At 37.7% G+C, this 22,627-nt stretch overlaps 1 protein-coding gene across 1 annotated transcript in view; it reads right to left on the bottom strand.

The window, feature by feature from the left end:
* Positions 1 to 22,627, bottom strand: part of ANGPT1 (angiopoietin 1) — a 155,228-nt gene that overhangs the window by 18,689 nt on the left and 113,912 nt on the right. The window contains exon 7 of the mRNA XM_008923178.2: positions 19,011 to 19,177. Within this exon, the coding sequence (XP_008921426.1) occupies positions 19,011 to 19,177 (167 nt within the window). The remainder of the gene's footprint in view (positions 1 to 19,010; positions 19,178 to 22,627) is intronic.

Here is a 22,627-nt window from a genome sequence, read left to right as displayed (position 1 = left end):
TCTCATAAATATAGTTTGCTGAAATCCATGCAGATGTATTGTAATAGTGGATTTCATAAATCCATGCTTTAGTTGTACTGAGGATGATATTAATTACCCACTGTCATCCACATAAGTTATACATTATCCTAATTAACTGTTTTAGATAAAATGGAAATGGAAAACTTCATGTATCAGCATGCTGTTTGTGCTGACTTTTATCCTGATGGCTACTGTAGAGATACTGGATTCTTGTTACCATGCAGTGTCATTGAAAAATACCATTTACAAGCCACAGTGAAATATTTATCACATGGTTTGCTAAATTTAAAGTAATTAATCATAAGTAAAAGTTACAAATATCATAGACAGACTTTAGTTAAAACTTTATATCAATCTTACTGATATAAATTGGTATTTGGAAATTACTGTGTCTAAAGGGTATATAGTAAATGTGTTTTGGGGGGAGGAATGTCAGGGTTTTGATTTGGGTTTCTTGTGCAGTGTTTGGTTGCTTTTTTATTTCTTTGTAAAGAGTATGCTGGAATTATGGCTGAAATTAATTATAGTTGTGCTCTAAGAAGGTTAAGTATCACAAGTCTATATTTGTTGAATTACATTAATTAAAACTTCAATATGTTTCATGTTACTTTTTTCAATTAGAAGAATAAACCTGTGATGATATTTAAAGGTGTTATTTCTTTTCCATTTACAGAGATACAACAGCATATGCATATATGTACGTATCTAGTTCTTGAGGTTCCATAGGTTTTAGGTTTATCTTATTTTATCATATTTTATTTTTTTAAGTAATAATCAATAGAAATAACTTTCAAAGTTGACATAATTTTTCATTTCATCTGGATGCTGGACCCTCACTGTTTTCTTAATTGTGGAGGTTCAGTCAAATGTTTATACAGTTCTGCAGAGAACTGAAGTCTACCTGAAATAAGTCACTATCCCGAGAACTCAAAGTACATTTCAGAGAAGACACTGATGTGCTAGTTTAATTGATATGGTCCCCTCCTTAATATTAGACTATTTCCCTAAAGTTCCATGGTCATGATAACCTCTCGGGTCACAGATCAGGCAGTGAGATAACTAAGCTTTAAGCACTCCTGCCTGGCAGGAGAAACAGATCAAGACTTGTATATAGTGACACAAAATATTTCCTATGACAGCAAGTGGTAAGAATCAGATAAGTGAGGAGCAGAAAAGTAAGAGCAAAACTAGGTACCAGCACTGAGATGATGTCTTTAGATCTCAAAGATTTTGAGTAAACCAAAATGAGACAATGTCTTTGAAATAACCAAAATGTCACTGACATTGAATTATCTCCTATAAGGAGTCAGTTCTTGTGATTCACTTTATAGAAATACTTACACTTCTACACAGTGAAAGTAAGAAGCTGTCATTCTGTACAAGAATCATGACTGCTTCACACAGGCTTATATTGCTTGAAGCTGTGTGTAGAATCTAAGGCTGTTGTCTAAAACAGCAATGAGAGGCACACTGCCTGAAAGAATCCCTGGCTTGAAATAGGAGCACTGAACTTTGTTTTTATCAAATTGAATGCTGAGTGTGGTGTAACATGTAATCAACATTAAGGAATTATCTAAACACTAAATTGGACAGAATATCTAGATTGAATAACATTTTTCCTCATGTTTCCACTGGCACAATAGTTAATTGAAACTGTGTAAGATATCTGTCAAATATCATAGAATTATAGAAAAGTTTAGCTTGGAAAAGACTTTTAAGATCACTGAGTTCAATAATTAACCTAGCATTACCAGGTCTACCACTAAACCATGTTCCTAAGCACCACATCTACACATTTTTTAAATACCTGCAGGGATGATGACTCAACCAGTTCCCTGGTAGCCAGTTCCAAGGCTTGACAACCCTTTCCGTGAAGAAATTATTCATAATATCCAATCTAAAACTCCCCTGGTGCAGCTTGTGGCCATTTCATCTTGTCACTTGTTATCTGGGAGAAGAGACCAACCCTCACCTGGCTACATCCTCCTTTCAAGTAGTTGTAGAGAGTGACAAGGTCTCCCTTGAACCTCCTTTTCTCCAGGCTAAACAATTTCAGCTGCCTCAGCCACTCCCCATGAAACCTGTGCTCGAGACCCTTCAGCAGCTTCATTGCCATTTATTGGACATGCTGTAACAATCTGTGGGGGTTTTGTTGGTTTGGGTTTTCTTTTTCCTCCTTGCGAAGAGTTTGAACGTAAGGAAATGAATCATTATTGATAAAAGTGGAAATAGCCTGCAATTAATATTTCATCAATTTGACTTGATTATTTATACTTTATTCCTTGCTAGCAGTGCAATCTTCTTTTACAATTGTGCTCCTTTGGGCATTTGTAGATTCTGGTTTTGTATTTTTTCCAGTGTTAATGACATAATGACCCTATCAAATCATACTACAGCATTGCTATAATGTGGATAGAATGGAATGAGTTTGCAGCTGCCAACAGACTACAATTTAAAGAAATAGCTTAATGAATAACGCATTAAAATAAATATTTTGGGTTCTGCATGAGATTTTCAAGATTTATGTTGGGATTCATGTCAAGAGATGTGTGCTTCCTGCTGCATGACTCCCAGAGGAAAATACAGGGATGTTTTGGGGGATATTATTTTCAAAGCAACACATTAATCAGGATTTTCATTCACTTACCTATGTTGGAATCTGTTCAATCCTGATGAGTAAGCCAATTCACATTATGAATTTCTACTAATTAGATTAAAGGGCTTTTTCTGGTTGCTGTGTACTCACACTCATGACATCAGTAAACAGCAAGGGACCTTGATGAATCACTTTGTGGAGATGACAGGAAATGCAATAAATTCCAAATTAGAAACCATATAAGGTAGTATTAATGACAATGTAATTGTTATGACCTCTTTCTGAACCTAATATTTTTAATTTATTTTTACAGTTTGATGTCATCTTAGAGGGTGTGCAGTCACAATGAAACAAGAGTGATTTGACCTTCGGTGAGAGCTCTGGTGGCCCTACCTCAACAAAATACTTCTTATGTGCTTAAATTAAAAAAATTGCCTAAGTACATTGTTGAACCGGGGCCTAAGTATGTTTAAAAAAATTAAAAAAATAGAGGAGGGGAAAGAGAAGAAATAGGTGGGGAAGAGAAAGCCAAGGCTTCTCTTATTCATATAGTATCATTTGCACCAGCAATATTAGTTTTTTTGATCAAAGGTTTATGATATTGAAAACAGGATGTAGAACAAAAGTACTTATATATGCAAGCGTGTCCCACCTTCAGCCTGAATAATATGCAACAGGTCTGGCTTGATCCCTTTAGTCATTAATGGTTGTATTGTACAACATGCTACATTCATCCTCTGCCCTTTATCTCCATTATCACACAAAGGTTAAGCTTTCATTATAAGGGCAAGCATCTAGGAAAAGGTAACAAATTTTATAGGTGACTGATGCACAGAGAGTTTCTGTGAAATGTTTATAGCTATTTGAAAAATAAATATTGGCTTCAGTGTTTGCTTGGTTTTCTTAATGCAAAATTAAGTTTAAAAAATGCCAAAATGAGTTATGTGGCACTAAGACCTTGGTAGAAAAATATAAACAGACTGTTAAAACATATTTCAACTCCCTTGGCGTCATTTGTGGCCAATAAACAGTCATATATGAGTGAAAGGTTCACTGACTGTCACCCATTTATGATCCAAGTTCTTTGCTGGTGCCACACTGACCAGGCTAACAGGGATCAGCATGTTTTACATGCTTTTTTTCCCCCTAAGAACCCAGGTCATGACCTCACAAGACCTGTGATTCACAATAATGACTTCTTTGGTTCAAATGGCATTGAGATTGGTGCAAAGAGGTTTTACTTCAGTGCAACTGAATAATAATGCTGAATAAAAGGAAACAAAACACAAACAGTGCACATGCACTTAGGTCAAGTGTGGTGAGAAGTTCCAGCACTGATTTAAAATTGAAAACACTTCAGCCTCTGAGATCTGATGGAACAGAAAACTAGAGATCAAACTCTGTATGGTACCAGGCACTTGTTTTTCTTTTTCTAATTAGACTTCCATTGTTATTGAGTACCTCCTTCTTGCAGAACTTGCAGACCAACCAAACAATAAACGCTACACTGCGGTGGATATTGCAACAATTCTGTGCTCTCATGTTCAAAGTTGTTAAGTGTTTGTAGGTCTATGTAAATTAGTAGCTTCTTAGACATGGTGTATATTTCTACTTTATGGTCTAACTCATCTACTGCGTTGCTGCTGTGAACCAAATAATGAATAATATCATTCTTCATTGACATTAAAGAGAGAGAGCGCAAAATCAAGTATTTTCCCATTTAATAGGGAAAAAAACCAAATAAAAACAAAACACAAAACCAAAACAACAAGAAATTCTTAAAGATTGATGCAATGAATGACTATGGAAACATCTGGGATGATCCCTTTGCCAAATTCTCTACCCCACAGGTACACTTTAATTTTTGACTCATGAAAGAAGCAAACTTACAGAAAATACCACATCACTTTGCTGGTGTTATCCTGAAAATATAGTGAATCAGTGCAAAAAGTATTCTCAGGATCAACTCAAGAGAGTTGTTAATGATAAAAGGAGGTGAAAAAAGCCCTGGGGTTGGTTGTCTGGGATGTTGGTAACAGACTTCAGAGACTTTTAACCATGTACATACTAGATTAAATAAGGGTCACTCTAAGAATTTTTGCATGTGTTTTTCAGGCAGATGAAAGCTTGCACTGTCAGTTCTCTGAGCAGACATGAGCTCATTCTGCCCACACTCCATCCTGGCTGGAAGCTGTACTGTCGCAATAAGCGTGACACTGAACCTACTCAAGGACAGGATGCTTGGGCTCGATGCCACATTGACAGGTCTACCCAGTTTCTGTTTAGCTCAGAGGGGAGGCAGAGAGTCAATAGCTAAAGGGGCACAGACAGCACACATCTCTGTGTTAGAAACTGTAAAAGGGGCCTACCAGTCCCATACTTCTGCATTGTGGAGTATTTAAGTTTTGATTTTTGGCTAATGGTAAAAATTGTGGACATTTCTGGAAACTTTCCAAGCAGTACTTTTTTTATTATTATTATTTTTTATTTTTTTTTAATTCTGGAAATATTGTCACTAATGCTAAATAAATTCATCATAATCTTGTAAACACTTAGTGATCAAGTTCACTCTGATGAAGATCTTGGTCATTCACAGGAAGAATATAACTTTTCTGAGTGAAATCAGAGACACATCTCATTCTTTGTATCCAAATTTCAACCTTTTCTGGACTGACATTTGAAAGTGTCAGTTTCTTCAGTTTTGATCAAGGTTATGACAAGAATAATGTCCAAGTGAAGTATTTTGAGCTGGACCTGAATTTGGATCCCGAAAATGTACTCTGCTTTCCAAGTTTCACAGATAATAGCAAGGGGAACGGTGCAATCAGGGAATCTGATCAAAGAAATTATTCCAATGCAGAAATATTTTGTAATCGAGAATTTTACTGAGATTTTTTTTATCTCGTTCTGCATTTTACTTTTGCCTTAACATTTCAGTTCGCATCCTTAAACTTATAGGTGCATTATACTGCAATCCTAAATTGTTAGCATATCACTTATTAGCAAACATTAATGAAACTCTAATTGTTCACACTGTGATGCTGTATCTATCTGATATCCTTACACATATGCCTTACACTTTGTACACAAATTTTCACTATGCTAACCTACATTCTGATAATATTACAAGTTTCAGAGAGCTTTAACACTTATGTTATACAAGAATTAAGTGAATTTAAAGAGTGAAAAAGTTACAAGAAAATTATTGTAACATTAAACATTAAAACTTAGTTATTATGTTATTTTTTTATTAGAAGTTGAGGCAAATATTACATAACTTATGTCCCTGTGATAAATAGTCTGAATTTAATGCCATAAGTTCTTGGATATGTCTGAATATTCTACACATAATAGTTTTGACAAAAAAATTTCCTCGTGCATGGAAAATATCCAGAAGTGTCTTAGCTTCATAAGATCTTCTTGTTCAGGAACTCTTTCATGTCAAAGCCCAGGGGAGAGGAAGAAACAATATTACTGGATTCTATGCTAAATTCTACACTAATACAAACATCAATAGGTTTAAGCTCTTTGTAAATGCTTTGACAGAATTTAAAGAAACATAGCTCTTCTTGGTAAGGAGAGCTGGTAAAAGTGGGAGCTCTTACCTTGGGACAGTGAAGTTCCTTCACAACAGGATCATATAAATTTCTTAAAAATACTTCTTTGGCATTCTTAATGCAAATATAGAGGTAGCATAAAGCAACAGAGGCTTAAAAGAGAGCAACACTGTGCAGGAAGACCAATAATATAGGTTAAAGATAATAAAAACAAGATGAGAGTAGTCATTTTAAATTGGAGAATGCAAAATTGGCCAACACCTTATTAAAGTCTGTGCAGCTTTCTCTTAGGCGCCACATCAAGCTCTGTCTCCCCCTGTTAGCTGGGGCACAGCTGGTGAAATTTCCACTGAGCTATAATATGTAAAACGTAAGATCACTACCACGTTTCTATTGACAATTTTTCTGCCAATACTTACATACATTAAAGAGTTCTCTCAGACTTATGTGCCTGCGCAGTAGCCCTCAGCAAGGATTTCGCTACCTTGTTCTTGTTTGGCATTATATTATTCCCACATAAATCTACTAATTTTTTTTTCTGTAGAAATCCTCACTAGGTAGTAAGTGAGTGAGCTACTAGCAGCTGATACTCTTCACTTTTCATGTAACAATTTATCAATCTGAGTGACTACCTACCATGCGGGAGCTGTGGGTTTTACTGACTCAGCAACAGAAAGGTTTAAAACCACAAAAAACTTCCTTCACAACAATGCCATAATCAGCAATATGTGTCCTGCTGCAATGAAATTGTTCGGGATTCACTGATCCTCAAAGGGAGTACAAACGTAAGCCTGTAGCAGAAAAGAACTCACGGCTTCATAACATATAATTTAATAAAAACCTATTTAATTCAAAATGAGACATGGAGAAATCCCTCTCCCACCTCATTGACAAGTGACCTGGTACCTACTCATTCACTGAACAGTGAATTCTTCCTGTCACAGTAACTGTCAGAGCTTCATGACCAGACTGTTTCTCTGCAGTATGGATTGCTGCTTTCTCCTGGGAAGCAACAACTGTGGTCTGGATACCCTCTGGCAAATGAATGCATTAACCCAGGGTCTTTCATTTCTTTTCCAAGACAAGACATTGTCTCCTACCTTCAGGCTGTGAGCTGTGAATTGTCAGTGGATATAAACGGATGCCTTGCTATTTTCAGAATTTCCTAATGGTTAACTCTGGGCAGTTCTCTGTTTTGCATGTTGCCTGATTTGGCTTCTGTCTAAGGCGCTTATCTCCCTCCAGGCATGCACAGAGAATCGAGTGTCTCAGGGTCCTGCAGTCTGTTCCTAGGGTTCAACAGCTTTAATGTTAGCAGTGAAAATCTTTATCTTACCTACCTGTAGGAAAACAAGTCTGCCTTGTGATTAATCACTTCAATTCATTAAATCCAGGTTGATGCTTAAGACTAGAAAATTATTACAAAATATCTTTTTCGTTGCCTCAAGTAATCAGTAGTTTGAGTTGATGTTTATTTTATTGTAGATAAATTTTATGGGAAATTAAGATACTTTTGTTCTTGCTCATATATTTTGCTTTTCTTAAAAAATGAATCTAGGAGTCTGGAGGAGGAGATAATGACATGCCCACTATGTTCCATAGTGATAACTGTAGTGGAACACATTGGAAAACAAGCTTCTCTCCAGATATGTGGTTGAAAAGCCCTAAAATGCCAAAGGAAAGAAAATTTTCTAGAAACATAAAAGCACGATCAAATTTAACTATTGAAAGTTTATTAGCAATAGCCTAAAAAAAACTGCTGGAGGGTTGTTTTTGCCAGCACATGAAACTGAATATATGGAGAAGAATTATCCAGTTTTGATGAAGGAAATATATCAATTTGGATAAGATATTTGAAAATTAACCAGTTGAGGGAAAAGGATAAAGAAAACCAAGACTGAAGGCATCACCAATTTGGAGATAGCTTGAAAGATCTGATAATGAAAATAGATAACAGATATCTACCTTTTGTTGATGAATAAGTAGATACACAAAAATGGTTAGGCCATTGTTACATCAGATAAATCCTGAGTGTGACCTACACTAGAGGCTTTACTTTCCTCTTTGAAAACAAGGTTGCTATACAAACAACAGTATACATCTTGTAAAGCTTGTATATGAGTACTTTCCTGAAATCTGAAGTAAAGAATTTTCCAGTGTTTATGGAACACCTCTGTTAATTTCCCTCCATATCTTAGATACTGATAAGTTAAGGAGTTCAGCATTATTTGTGACTAAAATAAAGCATTATTTGTGACTAAAATAAAACATTTTTAAACAGATATTTGCTGATAAATTGCATTTTTTTCTGGTCTTTCACCTCTGGTATTTTACCACCCTCATTGTAAAAAAATTTGTCCTTATATCTAGCCTAAATCTACTCTCTTTTAGTTTAAAACCAATGTCTCTTGTCCTATGACAACATACCCTACTAAAAACTCTGTCCTTGTTTTTCTTAAGTACTGAAAAGCTTTTCTAAGGTGTTTCTGGAGCCTTCTCTTCTCCAGGCTGAACAATCCCAACTCCTTCAGTCTGCCTCCATAGGAGAGGGGTTTCAGCCCTGTGATCTTCTTGATGGCCTTCTTCTGGACTTACTCCAACAGGTCTATGTCTTTCCTGTGCTGAGGAACCACTAGCTGGATGCAGTACTGCAGGTGGGGTCTCACAAAAACAGAGTAGAGGGGCAGAATTACCTTCCTCAACTGGCTGCCCACACTGCTTTTGATGAAGCCTAGAACACAGTTGACTTTCTGGGCTGCAAGCTCACATTGCCATGTCCAGCCACTCATCCACCAGAACCCCCAAGTCCTTCTCACCAGGGCTGCTCTTGATTTGTTTATCCTCCAACCTGTATAGATACCAGGGGTTGTCCCAACCCAGGTGCAGCACCTTTCACTTGGTCATATTGAACGTCATGCAATTCCCATGGGCCCACTCCTCAAGCTTGTTCAGGTCCCTCTGGATGGTATTCCATCCTTTAGGTGTGTCATTTTCACCACTCAGCTTGCTGTTGTCTGCAAACTTGCTAAGGGTACACTTTATCCCACTGTGTGTGTAATTAGCCAAGATGTTAAACAGTTCTGGTCCATTATGTATCCTTGAGGGACCATTTCCTATTGGATGTGACAATTCAACCAGTTCCTCATCCACGGAACAGTCTACCCATCAAATACATCTCTCTCAAATTTAGAGAGAATGGTGTTGGGGGGGTCCATGTCAAAGACCTGACAGAAATCTAAATGGGACATCTGTAGCCCTTCCCTTGTCCACTGATGGAGTCACTCCATCATAGAAGGCCACTGGGTTGGTCAGGCAAGATTTGCCTTTGGTGCCATACTGGCTGTCTTGATTCAACTTCTTGTTTTCCATGTTCCTTAGCATAGCTTCTACAAGGATCTGTTCCATGATCTTCCCAGGAACAGAGGTGAGGCTGGCAGGCCAGTAGTTCCCAGAGTTCTTCTTTCTACCCTTTTTAAAAAAGGATAAAATATTTCCCTTTGTCCAAGGGAAAGTTCTTTGACCAAGAACTTCACCTGACTGCCATGACTTTTCAATATCACAGAGTGGCTTGGCAACTACTTCAGCCCATTCCCTCACGACTCTGGGATACATCTTATCAGATCTCATAGATTTATGTATGTTCAGGCTCTTCAGATGGTCACAAACCTGATCTTCTCTTACAGTGGGAAGGACTTTACTTCTCCACTCCCCATCTTGTGGGCCATTCACTGGAAAGTTGTGGGAACAGACATTGTCCGTGAAGACAGAGGAAAAAATTTGCTGAGTATCTCAGTGTTCTCCTTGTCTGTTGTTAGCTCCTTGTCAGTCTTGCTCATCAAGGAGGGTATACTTTCTTTGACCTTCTCTTTCTGGCTGACATACCTTTAGAAGTCCTTATTATTATTTCCACTTGCCAAGTTCAGCTCCAGCTGCACCTTGGCCTTCCTGAATTCATCCCTTCATAACCAGGCAGTGTCCCTATACTTTTTCCAGGATACCTGGCTTGCTTCCTCTGTGTATTTTCTTCTCGGCCTTTAATTTGATCAACAGGTTTGACTCAGCTGTGATGCTCTCTAGCCTTCCTTTCATGATTTCTTGCATGTGGGGATTGCTAACTCTTGACCTCTATGGAAAGCGTCCTTAAAGATATACAAATTCTATTCTGCTTCCTTGTCCCTAAGGACAGTTTCCCAGGGGGATCCTATTGGCTAATTTGTTGACCAACTGGAATTTTACTTTCCTAAAATTCAGGGTTCCGACGTTGCTCTTTGCCTGATCCATATCCCTCAGGACTGTGAACTCCACCAGTGCATGAGCAACCTTGTCTAGTGGCAGGTGTCTCTGCCCATGGCAGGAGAGTTAGAACTAGATGATCTTTAAGGTCCCTTTCAACTGAAACCATTCAACCATTCTGTGATTCTATGACCACTGTAGTGCAGGTTGCTTCCAATCTTGATGTCACTGATCAGCTCACTTGGGTTGGATCCATCAGATCCAGTATTGCATCCACTCTGGTAAAACCGTCTATTATCTGGCTTAAGAAGTTATCCTCAGTGCACTCCAGGACTCTCCTGAATTGTCTACAGCTTGCTGTGATAATTTTTCAGCAGATATTGTGGTGACAGAAGTTCCCCAGCAAGCCAAGATCCTGCAAGTGTGTGGCCTCCCATAGCTAGAGCAAAAAGGCTTCATCATTAGGCTCCTACAGTGGCCTGTAGACACCGACCATAAAGTTCCCTTTGTTGCCTTATTCTCTGATCCTTACCCATAAGCTTTCAACCTGCTTGTGGCTGTTCTTCAGAAACAATTCTTCACAGTCTATCCATTTACTGATGTAGAGGGAAATGCCTCTACCTCTCCTTCCTTGCCAGTCCCTTCTGGACAGCCTGTAGTCACTGATAGCCACACTCTAGTCAGGGCATTCATCCCAACCAGTTTCAGTAATGGCAACTAGTTCTTAGCTTTCTAGTAACAAGGCAGCTTCCAACTCCTCCTGTGTGTTGGCCATGCTGTGGGCATTGGTGCAAAGGCACTTCAGCTGGGCTGTCAGCTGTGTTACCTTCTTAGAAGAATAACCCTTAATTCTTCTGAGGTATTTCACTGGTGTTTCTTGGTTCCTATTACCTCAGGAGCCCCTGGATCCTCTTCTTAAGTCTTCAGCTCTACTACAGTGTAGCCAGCATGTCTCACTGCATTCTCATTATATCCCATAACAAAGAAGAAGAAAACTTCCTGCTTCAGCATAGTCACAGCTATTGTATATTGAACTATAAATGAAATTTATGTAGTTAGAGGTGGGAAATGATTAGCTGTGGAGGGATAGTATATATAGGGATTTATGTGGATTAAGAGAAATTTTTTTTATTCATAAATTCTATAAGTACATTTACATCAACTTTCAGTCAGAGGAATCATTATATTTCATTTCTGCTTACATTTGGAGATAGTGTATGGACTGCCAGTGAGTTTTAGTCACTAATATAATATAGCAACACTGGCCTCATTCCAGAAAGACCACTGGTTAACAGGCATTGAATTGAATCCCTGCACTTCTAATAGTTAGACTTCATGGAATATTACTGGGCTGACAATGTTGTTAAATAAAATAAAACTGTTTCAGCCAGGTACTTATATATACATAGAGATATTAAATATTTTCTTCCATATTATCCATTTTATACCATTGTTATAAAATATATGAAATATATTTTCAAATCATAGAAAGCATGTATACTGCAGATATCATTCTGTCTGTGAATAGGATTTTGCATAGATATTTCCTCTGAAATAGACTTCCAAATTGAATTTCTAGCTTCCAAAGAAAAGTTAATTACTATGGGCTTAAATTTTTGCACCATGTCTATTTTTTGAATTATTCTGTAATTTTCATATTTGGTGGGAAAAATACTGGAGTCTGGGCAGAGGACTGGGTCTCAAGAGGATCTGTGTTTGTTATTTTTCCTTTGCTAAATATTTTCTACGTGTTCCCCAGTGTACTTTTTCTTCCTCATTTGAGAGTAGACGCTTTGAAGGTTTACTGTGCTAGAAATAACACAGAAGAAGCAAAGCAGATGGCTCAAAAAACAAGTCAAGATGATTCCCTGTTTTACCTAAAAAACTTAAGTGACCCAAGAAGAAAATTTTATTTGCAGCAAATACATCACTGAAAAGCCTGGTTAATAAAGAACCACACCAATAGGTAAAAATGACATTTTGTACGCCGAGGAAGTGACAATGGCCTGTTTATGTCCTGCTTCTGAAATAGTAATACCATGTGGAATATGTTTTTTAATTAACCAGTTTTTAAAAGTTGTACTCACAAATAATACTTACTATTACAGCATTTTCATTAGTACAATTTAAAGATTGAACAAACAAATATATTTTTTTCTACCTTACAGAAATATGTGAGAATTTTTTGCAATAAATTCCATCATTAGTTCACCTAATGGTGATCAAATAACTCAATAGCCTCTACCTTAAATAAAAAATCAAAGATTAACATTACATAAAGGCTTCTGATACCAGAATACCTACCTAATTTGCCTAAGAAAAAATAGAGAAATATTACTATTGCTTAAATTAAATATACAAACTTTAATCAAACAAGAGCTTAAAGTCCAATACTATACTCAGTGAACTAAACACTCTCTGCTACCAGATCCCATAAAATTTAACAACTGTTAGTTTACATTCAACAACTGATTTGGTTTTCCAAAGCAAAGCCCGAAGAGCCACAGCATTTGGGAGAGCTTGGAAACTGTGCTATGTAGATTTGTAGAAACCATAAGATTGTGCCTTGGCCATATTGATCACCATAACTGGTCTACTCTGGCCTCAAATCGGGAGGCCTGGAGACACACCATCTATAACGCTGCTGTCTCCTTCGAGAACACACGCAGGATCACGCTCGAGGAAAAAAGGCAAAGCAGAAAGAAGCGTGTATTGCAGAATACACCATCTAAGGAGTCTTTCTGCTGTGCCTTATGTAATCGGATATGTCTGTCACATATTGGCCTCATAAGCCACCAGTGTACTTGTAGCAAATGTGGATAGAGCCTTCCCAAATCTTCGTTCGCGAAGCCTAGCCATGATGATGATGATGAAGATCGTGACAGTAGCTTGATATGATTTGAATAATTTCAATTACTATCTCCCCTGTTTGCAACAAATTTCATTAACTTCTTGCCTGATTCTTCTCTACATGACTATTTTTCTCCTGTCAACTTGTCTCTTGAGTGTTCTGCTAATAATGTATCTATGCTCTCTTTCACTTTCTCATTAAATGTTGTAATCACTTTCTTATGCTTGTTCCAATATAAAGTCTGTTCTCCTTAATTTGAACTATCAAAGCTCAGCCACCACCTTAAGTCCATGATTCATTCACAGATGATGTTCAAGTTAGGATGTTCTCTGTCCATCATCAGATTTCACCTATATCTGCAGCAGTCACACAGTCTTGCTCAGCTGAGCAGTACAGTCTCATAATTTAATTATATTTCTCTATAGATAGGACCAAAGTTAGTGAGTCATTGCAGCAATAGAAAGCTTTTCTAAAAAAAAAATTACTAAATACCAGAATATTTTGTTATAAGGAGGTATCTATTAAACCTCCCTAAGGGTTCTGAGATACAAAAAGCTCAGCCAATTAAAAATTGTAATTCCACCATTCTCCATCCCATTCTTTGTTTGGAAATATTTCTCTTGTATCATGAGTAGCAAAACCAGATATATGTGCAAGCTGAAATTACTAATGTTGAAAATTCAACATCAGTATATCTGTTTTCATTAACTAATATGTAGGATTATGAACTGTGGTGCCTGAAATCCCAACACACAGTTACTCTTCCTATTTAATTCTGGAGGATCTGAGGACGCAGGTCAGAGCATCAGTGTGTCATAGCTGTATAGCTCCTGAAAACATCAAACAATCTCAACAGACTATCAGGAGTGGGCTAGGCAGAGTCTACACAGGAAAGGAGGACAGGTTGTGTGTCTTCTAGGATTCTCTTTTTCTCACATTTTTATAGTTGTATGAATAATTCTTAATTAAATTAAGAAACACTTCACTAAATGGGAGATCTGCAAGATCTGGCTCTTCTTATTCTATGTAGATTTTACTTGTCACAGTGCAAGATTGCAAAGAAGCTGACAGAGATATTTTCATCATATTTACAGACAGCCTCTGTGTAATCATCCTGTGAAGATAGGAAAACTAAGGATGTTCTAAAAGAAATAAATAATTTAGATACTGTTATTGAAGCTTTCACATGTGGTGCAACATTGATTTTTCTGTTCAGTTGTCATTTATCTTTATGCATTTACTGCATCAGTGATTCTATAAGGTCTTGAAAACAGCATACGGGCCTACATACGAGGTACAAAGCCCTCTACTCAGCGCTGATGGTCAAATGCTTCTGACAGATAAAACCTCCAGTCTGAATCAATGGTCTGAACACTTTCAGACTCTTTTCAGTACTAGTTGTGCAGTGCAAGACTTAGCTATTCAGTCCATCACACAACAATTGGTGAAGAACGAATTGGATATTGCCCCCACTTTGGGAGAAACTCTTAAGGCCATACAGCAGGTGAAAACTGGCAAGGCAGCTGGGGTTGATGGAATTCAATCTGAAGTCTGGAAGCATAGGGACCAAGCACTCCATGCTAAATTTCTCAAGTTTGTGGTGCGGTTTGTGAGAACACAGCTGCTTTGGGCAGGGCACGTCTCCAGGTTGAAGGACCACCGCCTCCCTAAGATCTTGCTTTATGGTGGACTTGCCACCGACTGCCACAAGAGAGGAGCCCCGAAGAAAAGATACAAGGACTCCCTGAAACAACATCTCAGCCTTGGCCATATTGATCATCATAACTGGTCTACTCTGGCCTCCAATTGGGAGGCCTGGAGACACACCATCTATAACGCTGCTGATGCTTTTGAGAACACACGCAGGATCAACCTTGAGGAGAAAAGACAACACAGAAAGAATCATGTCTTGCAGAATATACCATCTAAGGAGTCTTTCTGTTGTGCCTTTTGCAACCAGACATGCCTGTCTCGTATTGGCCTTTTTAGCCACCAACGTGCTTGCAACAAACATGGGTAGAGCCCTTCCCAAATCTTCGTTCGAGAAGCCTAGCCATGATGATGATGGTGTGGTTTGTAGCTGGGAACTAGGTGAACTACCATCAGACCTTCGTGATGCAGTCATCATCACCTTGTATAAGAAGAAAGGTTCTAAATCAGACTGTTCAAATTACCATGGTATTACTCTGCTCTCCATTGCTGGCAAAATCCTGGCAAGAATACTTCTGAACAGACTAATACCCTCTATAGAAGAAGGAATTCTACCTGAAAGCCTATGTAGTTTCAGAGCCAACAGGAGTACCACAGACATGGTGTTTGTTCTCAGGCAACTGCAAGAGAAGTGTAGGGAACAGAACAAATGCCTCTATGTAACCTTTGTTGATCTCACCAAGGTTTTTGATACTGTGAGCAGAAAAGGTCTATGGTAGATTTTGGAACGCTTAGGTTGTCCCCCCAAGTTCCTTAAAATGATCATCTCACTCCATGAGGATCAGCACAGCCAAGTCAGATATGGTGATCCACTTTCTGAGCCCTTTCTAATAACTAATACTGTGAAACAAGGCTGCATTCTCCCACCAACCCTATTCACAGTCTTTTTCAGCATGATGCTTCAAAGGGCCATGGCAGACCTCAATGACTAAGATGGTATTTACATTCGATACTGTATTGATGGCGACCTATTCAACCTAAGGTGACTGAAGGCCCACACTAAGACCTTAAATGATCTTGTCCGGGAGCTGCTCTGTACTGATGACACCGCTCTCATCACCCACACAGAAGCAGCTGTGCAGCGTTTAACATCCTGCTTTGCAGGCACTGCTGATCTTTTGGGGCTGGAAGTCAGCTTAAAGAAAACAGAGGTCTTCTACCAACCTGCACCTCAGGAAGTCTTCCATCATCCCCATATCACCATTGGCCAATCAGTACTCAAATCAGTTTAATTACTTAGGTAGCCTCATCTCCTTGGACAGTAATATTGACAGAGATAGACAACAGGTTAGCAAAGGCATATAGTGCTTTTGGAAAACTCCATAAAAGAGTTTGGCGAAATAAACACTTGAAGAAAAGTACAAAGATCAGTGTTAACAGAGCCATTGTGCTGTCTACTCTCTTATACGGGTCTGAATCATGGGTCATCTACCATCACCACCTGCCTCTCCTAGAATGCTTCCATCAACGCTGTCTCCTTACAATCCTAAACATCCACTGGTCAGATTATGTCTGTTCTAGAACAAGCAGCAGCTACGAGTATTGAGGCCATATTGCTGAGAACACAGTTGCATTGGGTAAGACATGTCTCAAGGATGAAGGACCACTGCCTCCCTAAGATCCTGCTCTATGGTGAACTTACCACTGGCTGCTGCAAGAGAGGAGCCCCAAAGAGGAGATACAAGGACTCCCTGAAACAACATCTCAGTCTTGGCCATATTGATCAACATAACTGGTCTACTCTGGCCTCAAACCAGGAGGCCTGAACCCCTACCATCTATATCACTGTTGCTTCCTTGGAGAACTCACACAGGATCACTCTCGAGGAGAAAAGACAACGCAGAAAGAATCATGTCTTGCCGATATCACCTAAGGAGTCCTTCTGCTGTGCCTTTTGCAACCAGACTTGTCTATCTCATATTGGCCTTTTTAGCCACGAGCGCACTTATAGCCCTTCCCAAACCTTCGTTCGCGAAGCCTAGCCATGATAATCCACCTTCTCATCTCAACCTTCTTCCCAGTCATCATCTGGGATAAATAGATTTTATTTTGTATTCCCAGCAAACCTTTTGGAGCTGTCTCATTTAGAAAGAAAACCGAGTAAATTTGAACTTACATATGTTCAGCATTACTCTTTTTAATCATAGATTCTGTAGGCTAATAAAAAGTAGTAAAGAGAATGCAAACAGTTCAGAGAAAAAACAGAACCCTTCTGAAATCACCAACTGGGAGTTATCCAGACTGAATCAAACTTTGTGTAAGGTTGGGGCTGGATTTTGGAAAAACAGTATGAAAATGATTTTCCATATTTTCTCAAGCAAATTTTATCACTTTGTGGTATTTTTTTTTTTAAATGTACTGTATTCAAATATGAGACCTGGAACCTTATGTTTTTTCATGTCTTTCAAATGTACACTTCTTGAGCTTTTCCTTTTATTTCAATACCCTTTCTCCGTTTTAGATCTCCTTAATCCCCTGTCCAGACCAGCTTAGAAACTTGTCTCTTTACTGGTTATTATTACTTGATGAGCTTACATTATTTGAAACTAATGTGAGTTTAGCCATCCTACAATTACTTATTTTTGTGAACAGAAACAACATTTAATGTGATTCATTCTAAGAAAATCCTAAGAGCTTCCAAAATAGGAAAGCACCTAGTTTGTTTGCCAGAATTATTTCAAATAACACCAGCTAAAGTTTTGAAAAGGTTTGTAGTTCTGTGTTTGAGGTACTGAAAGCAAACATAGCAAACACCCGACAACTGTGAAGGAAAGGCACTGAGAGCAGGAGTTTGGGAGCTGTGGTTTTCAACTTCAGAGGAATCATTTAAATCCTTCGTGGCAGCTCCTCAGATAAAGGGAAAACAGCATTCTCTGAAGGGTGGCCAGCTGTTTAGGACTCAATAATCAGGTTTTTATTCAGCCAGCCTTCTGGAGCTGCTTCTATCACAGATAGTGATGCTGGCAAGCAAAATAAAGAGCTCTTATGTCATAGGATGCATTCTTGTAATAATGGATACTCCTTTCTTTATGTAGGAGCTAAACTCTTACTGATTGCTTCTAAATGTAGCTTTTGCACTTTTACAGCATGCAGTACTGTGCCGTGAGAAACCCCAGAGGGGCACTGCTTTGTGCCCCACCTGGGCAGAGCCCTGTCAGCAGAAAGAGCAAATTGCTCTCACTTCCAGTTCTCTGGGGCCTTGGGGGAAGGGAGGCAATCAGCATTTCTGAGAATCATGTTACTTGAATTTAAAGATCTGAATACCAACGTAGTTCCACATGCTATGACTTGAATGTTTGTATTTACAATATATTTGTTTCTCTCCTAAGTCTTATGCTAACTAGATGTGCAATAATAAATAATTTGGGATATATTTATGGGTTTCATTCTCTTTTTCCAGCATTGTACTGTCTGTTTAGATGAAACAATGATTAAAAAAAAATTAAATCAGTTACTTAGATCGTCCACACTTCTTGTATCTTCAGGTTTCTTCCTTTTTCTTTTTTTTTTTTTTTTAATGAGCTGATTTAAGTTTCCTACATACTTATCTTTAAACAAAATAGGGGAGAAAATATTATTGAAAAAAAATTTGTATATTATTCCCTCACAATAAGATCCAGTATTCTGGTTTTCCTCTTCATTTACACTGAATTTTTAGTCTACAAATATCAGATGGTTTAACAGCATTTTTGGTCTTTTACTCCCGTGTCCATTGTTTCGGTGTAATGCTTCTGAGGTAGAAATCCTTTATATTGTAATGCAGAATACAAATATTTTGCTATTCAATCAGTTTTCAGTTCTGATGGTAAAAGTTATACAAGTTTTAGCAGTTCTACCAGCCAACATGATCCCTTGTTCTCAGATATGTTAGGTTTATTCTATCCTTCCATCACTGAGAAAACTTATTTCTATTTTATTTTTACCCTCTACTCACTTTTGATGAAAATCAGTATCATATTATTGTCCTCTCTGGTATTTAACAAGTGAACAATGAACAATATTTATCACTCAGCAGAGTCAAAAAATTTCAACAGATTCTTACCTGTAATTCTGTTTTTCATTTCCTATGTGAAATCTGTCATACTGTGAATATGCTCGGTTTCCTTCCCAGTCCATTAATTCAATTCTTAGAGAATATTGCCTCTGACTTGTTATTGCAAAGATAAATTCATTTCCCAGCCAATGTTCACCTGATGGGCTACCAAAACCCTAGAAGAAAAGTTGGCAAAATAACTAGATGTAATTATTGTAATTGGTAGAACCTTTATACAATAATAAAACCACCAGTATGTTTTACCTACATATTCTAATTACCGGTCATAGCTTTCTGTGCTCCAGTTAGACTGTCTCTAAAATGACTCTACTAATATGTAAGATGTAGGAATGTCATGAAGTTCAACTGATATTTGAGAGGGCAGTTGAGGTTATCAGTTGAAAATCATTTTCCAGTTACATGATATTAATAGTATGGTGCTGTATTTGCACATCCTTCAGTGTGAATATTGGACATAGTTATATTCTATAATACATTTCATATGGTGTCAAACCTAGTTATCATTAAGACAAATCAAAACAGATTTCTATACATTATAAAAGATTAAAAACAGTTTACATTAGCATAGATTATAAACCAAATTCAAACTAGCTGTAGGTGATAGCTCATGTCTTAGTCTTTAAAGGAGAATGGACAATACCTTTTCTGTCAAGTATCTGCCACAACTAACGGAGGGAAGTTTGTAATTTAAAATTCCCTTCTGTATATAAGATCTACTGGACAGGTCAGTGCCTGTTCCTATACACTGTCCTAAAGCACAGGAGAGGATATCGTAACTCTATTTTCTAAAAATGAAAAATAAACAGCAGTAGAATATTTAAGGTACTTAACTCTCTTCACATTTCATATATTCAGATGATCTTATTTCCAGATAGGCAAACTATATAATTTTCAAACATGGAAAAATAATAATGAAGGAAAAAGTATAATCAATTTTCAAAATGTATTCCTCATCATGGACAGTCTTCGCGAACGAAGATTTGGGAAAGGTCATTACCCTTCGAGCCTGCGCAGTGGATTTTTTAGGTGAGACACAGTGTGCGCTGAACTGAGCCCACCCTTTAATCCTAAGGTTCATCTGCCAGGGCCGAGTGAGCTTGGACGGTGGTAGAGAGGTCCTCAGGACGTAGGTTTGTTTAGAGTGACCTTCTCTTGGATGGATGGCCTTACAGGGCTGACGAGCTCCATCTGCCCGGAGGAGTTCCCTGACCGGGAATCGAACCTGGGCCACGGCAGTGAGAGCGCTGCATCCTAACCACTAGACCACCAGGGGGCCCCAAATGTATTCCTAGACCTATGTTTTTGTGCATTTTCCAGGTTTTAAGTTGTTTAAATTGTAGTGAATATTTTACTACTTTAAGATTAAAGATTCATTTAATGTTATTAATTTATCTACTATATATTAGAATTATTTTTCTTCATAAAGTATTAGTTCATACCTGAGAACTCCTAGCTCCATTTCTCATTTTCCTTTTCTTTCTCTTTAAACAGTAGAAATTATTTTAAACCATAATATTTACTTGTGAAGAACTAGTCCAACATGACTGTTCTTACTCATATTTCTTAAGATAGGAAAAATGGAATGAGAAATCTTCTGATTTGCTTACAATGATATTCTAGGAGCATTTTAGAAGACCTTGTGGAAATTTCCTGATCAAATTAAATGAAAGATTGGATTATTTCCAGAAAGTACATATTTTTAAAAGGGTTAAAGTAAAGAGATTTCCTTGGGACTAAAAGTTAGATAAGGAGAAATGTGGCTGTGAGACACATTGGCAAGACATTGGTCTTCTCTATATACTGTTTCAGTCACTCCTAACATGGGATGAAAGCATTGAAAGTAGAATCCTCTCTCTCTTTTTTCATAATTGCATTGCTCTGGCTCCAGATCTGATTCGTTGGGTCCATTGCCTCCCCAGCGGCCATGTGGTAGCACAGTTAATACTCAGGCAACGCATAGGTATATTAGCTTCAAACTTCTAAAGAAATTTAATTTAAAAAATTTAGAAGCTTAGAGGTTTGACTGGACCAAAAAATAAATAATAGAGGGATTTTTGTTATTGTTGTTATTCCTCCAGGGAATTACATTAGAAAGTACTTTACTCAGGAGTCATTTTTTTTTCGCTACCCTACCTAAGCTAATAACAATATTTGGTGACTCACTGATACTAGAGGCTAAGACATGCCCCTTTTGGTTACACTGAGTACATTAGTTTATGTTTTGAATAAGCATCTCTGCTTTTTGGTTCAAAGACCATCAAGTGATACCTATGGACAAAGTGTGTTTAATCTGGAAGAATTGAAATTCAGTAATCTGTGGCAAGTCTCAGAGAAGTCTCAAACTGAAATATGGGAGGATACTATTAGTTGGCTTTTTCCTTTATGTTATTTCATTATATCCCTTTCTCAAGAAGACTATTTCCTACATAAGTCTCTGTAAATACTGGCCGTAGCTAATACTGGTGATATCTTGCTTTGAACACATCCATCTTCCAGTGTGAGCTCCTGCTCCTCAAGCTTTCCCATTATGATGCTTCTGTTATCTCTCACCTACTGCTTTGATGGCAGTCTCAATCATATTTGGCTTCACACATTGTTCTTAAAATACAAGAGTTGATTCCTCACCTGTATAAACCCTGCCTACAGCTGACATACTCTTCTATAGTTATCACCATTTTCTATCTGTTCCTTCGATTCTTTCCATCTTCTTACCTTGTCTCTCTACCCTGTGACTGTTACACATGGTGTCTCCTGTTCTAGCATCTTTGGCAGTGTCATACCACAGGAGTCAGTGGTTTGTCTCTGACATCTTCTGTTACCACTGGTAACTGCCACTTGTTTCAGAGGAAGGCAAAATATGCTCTGCATTGACTACCTAATGGGAAGTTTGTTTCTCTAAAATGCAGAATGTAGAAGTGTAACACAGTCATTTATATATCAGTCAAAGTGAGTTTCTTTGCAGTCTACATGGATTTTATTCACAAAAGATATATAATTATCATCATCAACTGTCTTTCTTTAAAGGAAGATTTTCAGGAAATTCTCTCTCCCTTTTTCCCAGTGCTGGAAAGTTGAAGAGACTCCCCTTTGAACTGTGGCTTTGTTGAATTATATATGTCTTATCTTATTTGGATTACAGCCTATTCAGAATGTAATACATGTAGCTTTTTTAACATTATGTGTTCCCATATGTATTCTATAGAAACTCCAGACACCATATATAATTATTCTGAAATAACAATTTTTATTCTTTGTATTTACATTTCCATCTCCCTTTTCACACCTGTTATTATACTAAGATGAAAATCTTTCACTAGGTGGCTTGCTCTCCTGACCCGAGGAAATGAAGCTTCAGCAATACAGAACAGAAGGAATATACAAAGGAGTATTAAAAATTCTGAGGAAAGCCATCACACTAGTTATGGAAAAATGAATCTTACTGTAAGGGGCTACAATATCGAAACTCAGATTAGAAATGCAACCAAGGAAGTAAGTGGGATATAAAACATAGCTCTAAGAAAGGAATGTTCCTAAGGAGAAGTAATGCACTTTATTAAACACCTAATATGGATGGAAAGAAATAAACAAACAAACAGGCACTCAAA

Source organism: Manacus vitellinus, unplaced genomic scaffold, assembly GCF_001715985.3.
Source record: "Manacus vitellinus isolate BGI_N305 unplaced genomic scaffold, ASM171598v3 scaffold_1_pilon, whole genome shotgun sequence".
Classification (NCBI taxonomy): Eukaryota; Metazoa; Chordata; class Aves; order Passeriformes; family Pipridae; genus Manacus; species Manacus vitellinus.
The sequence above is the reverse complement of the archived record's forward strand: the minus strand, read 5'-3'. Positions and strand labels throughout refer to the sequence as shown.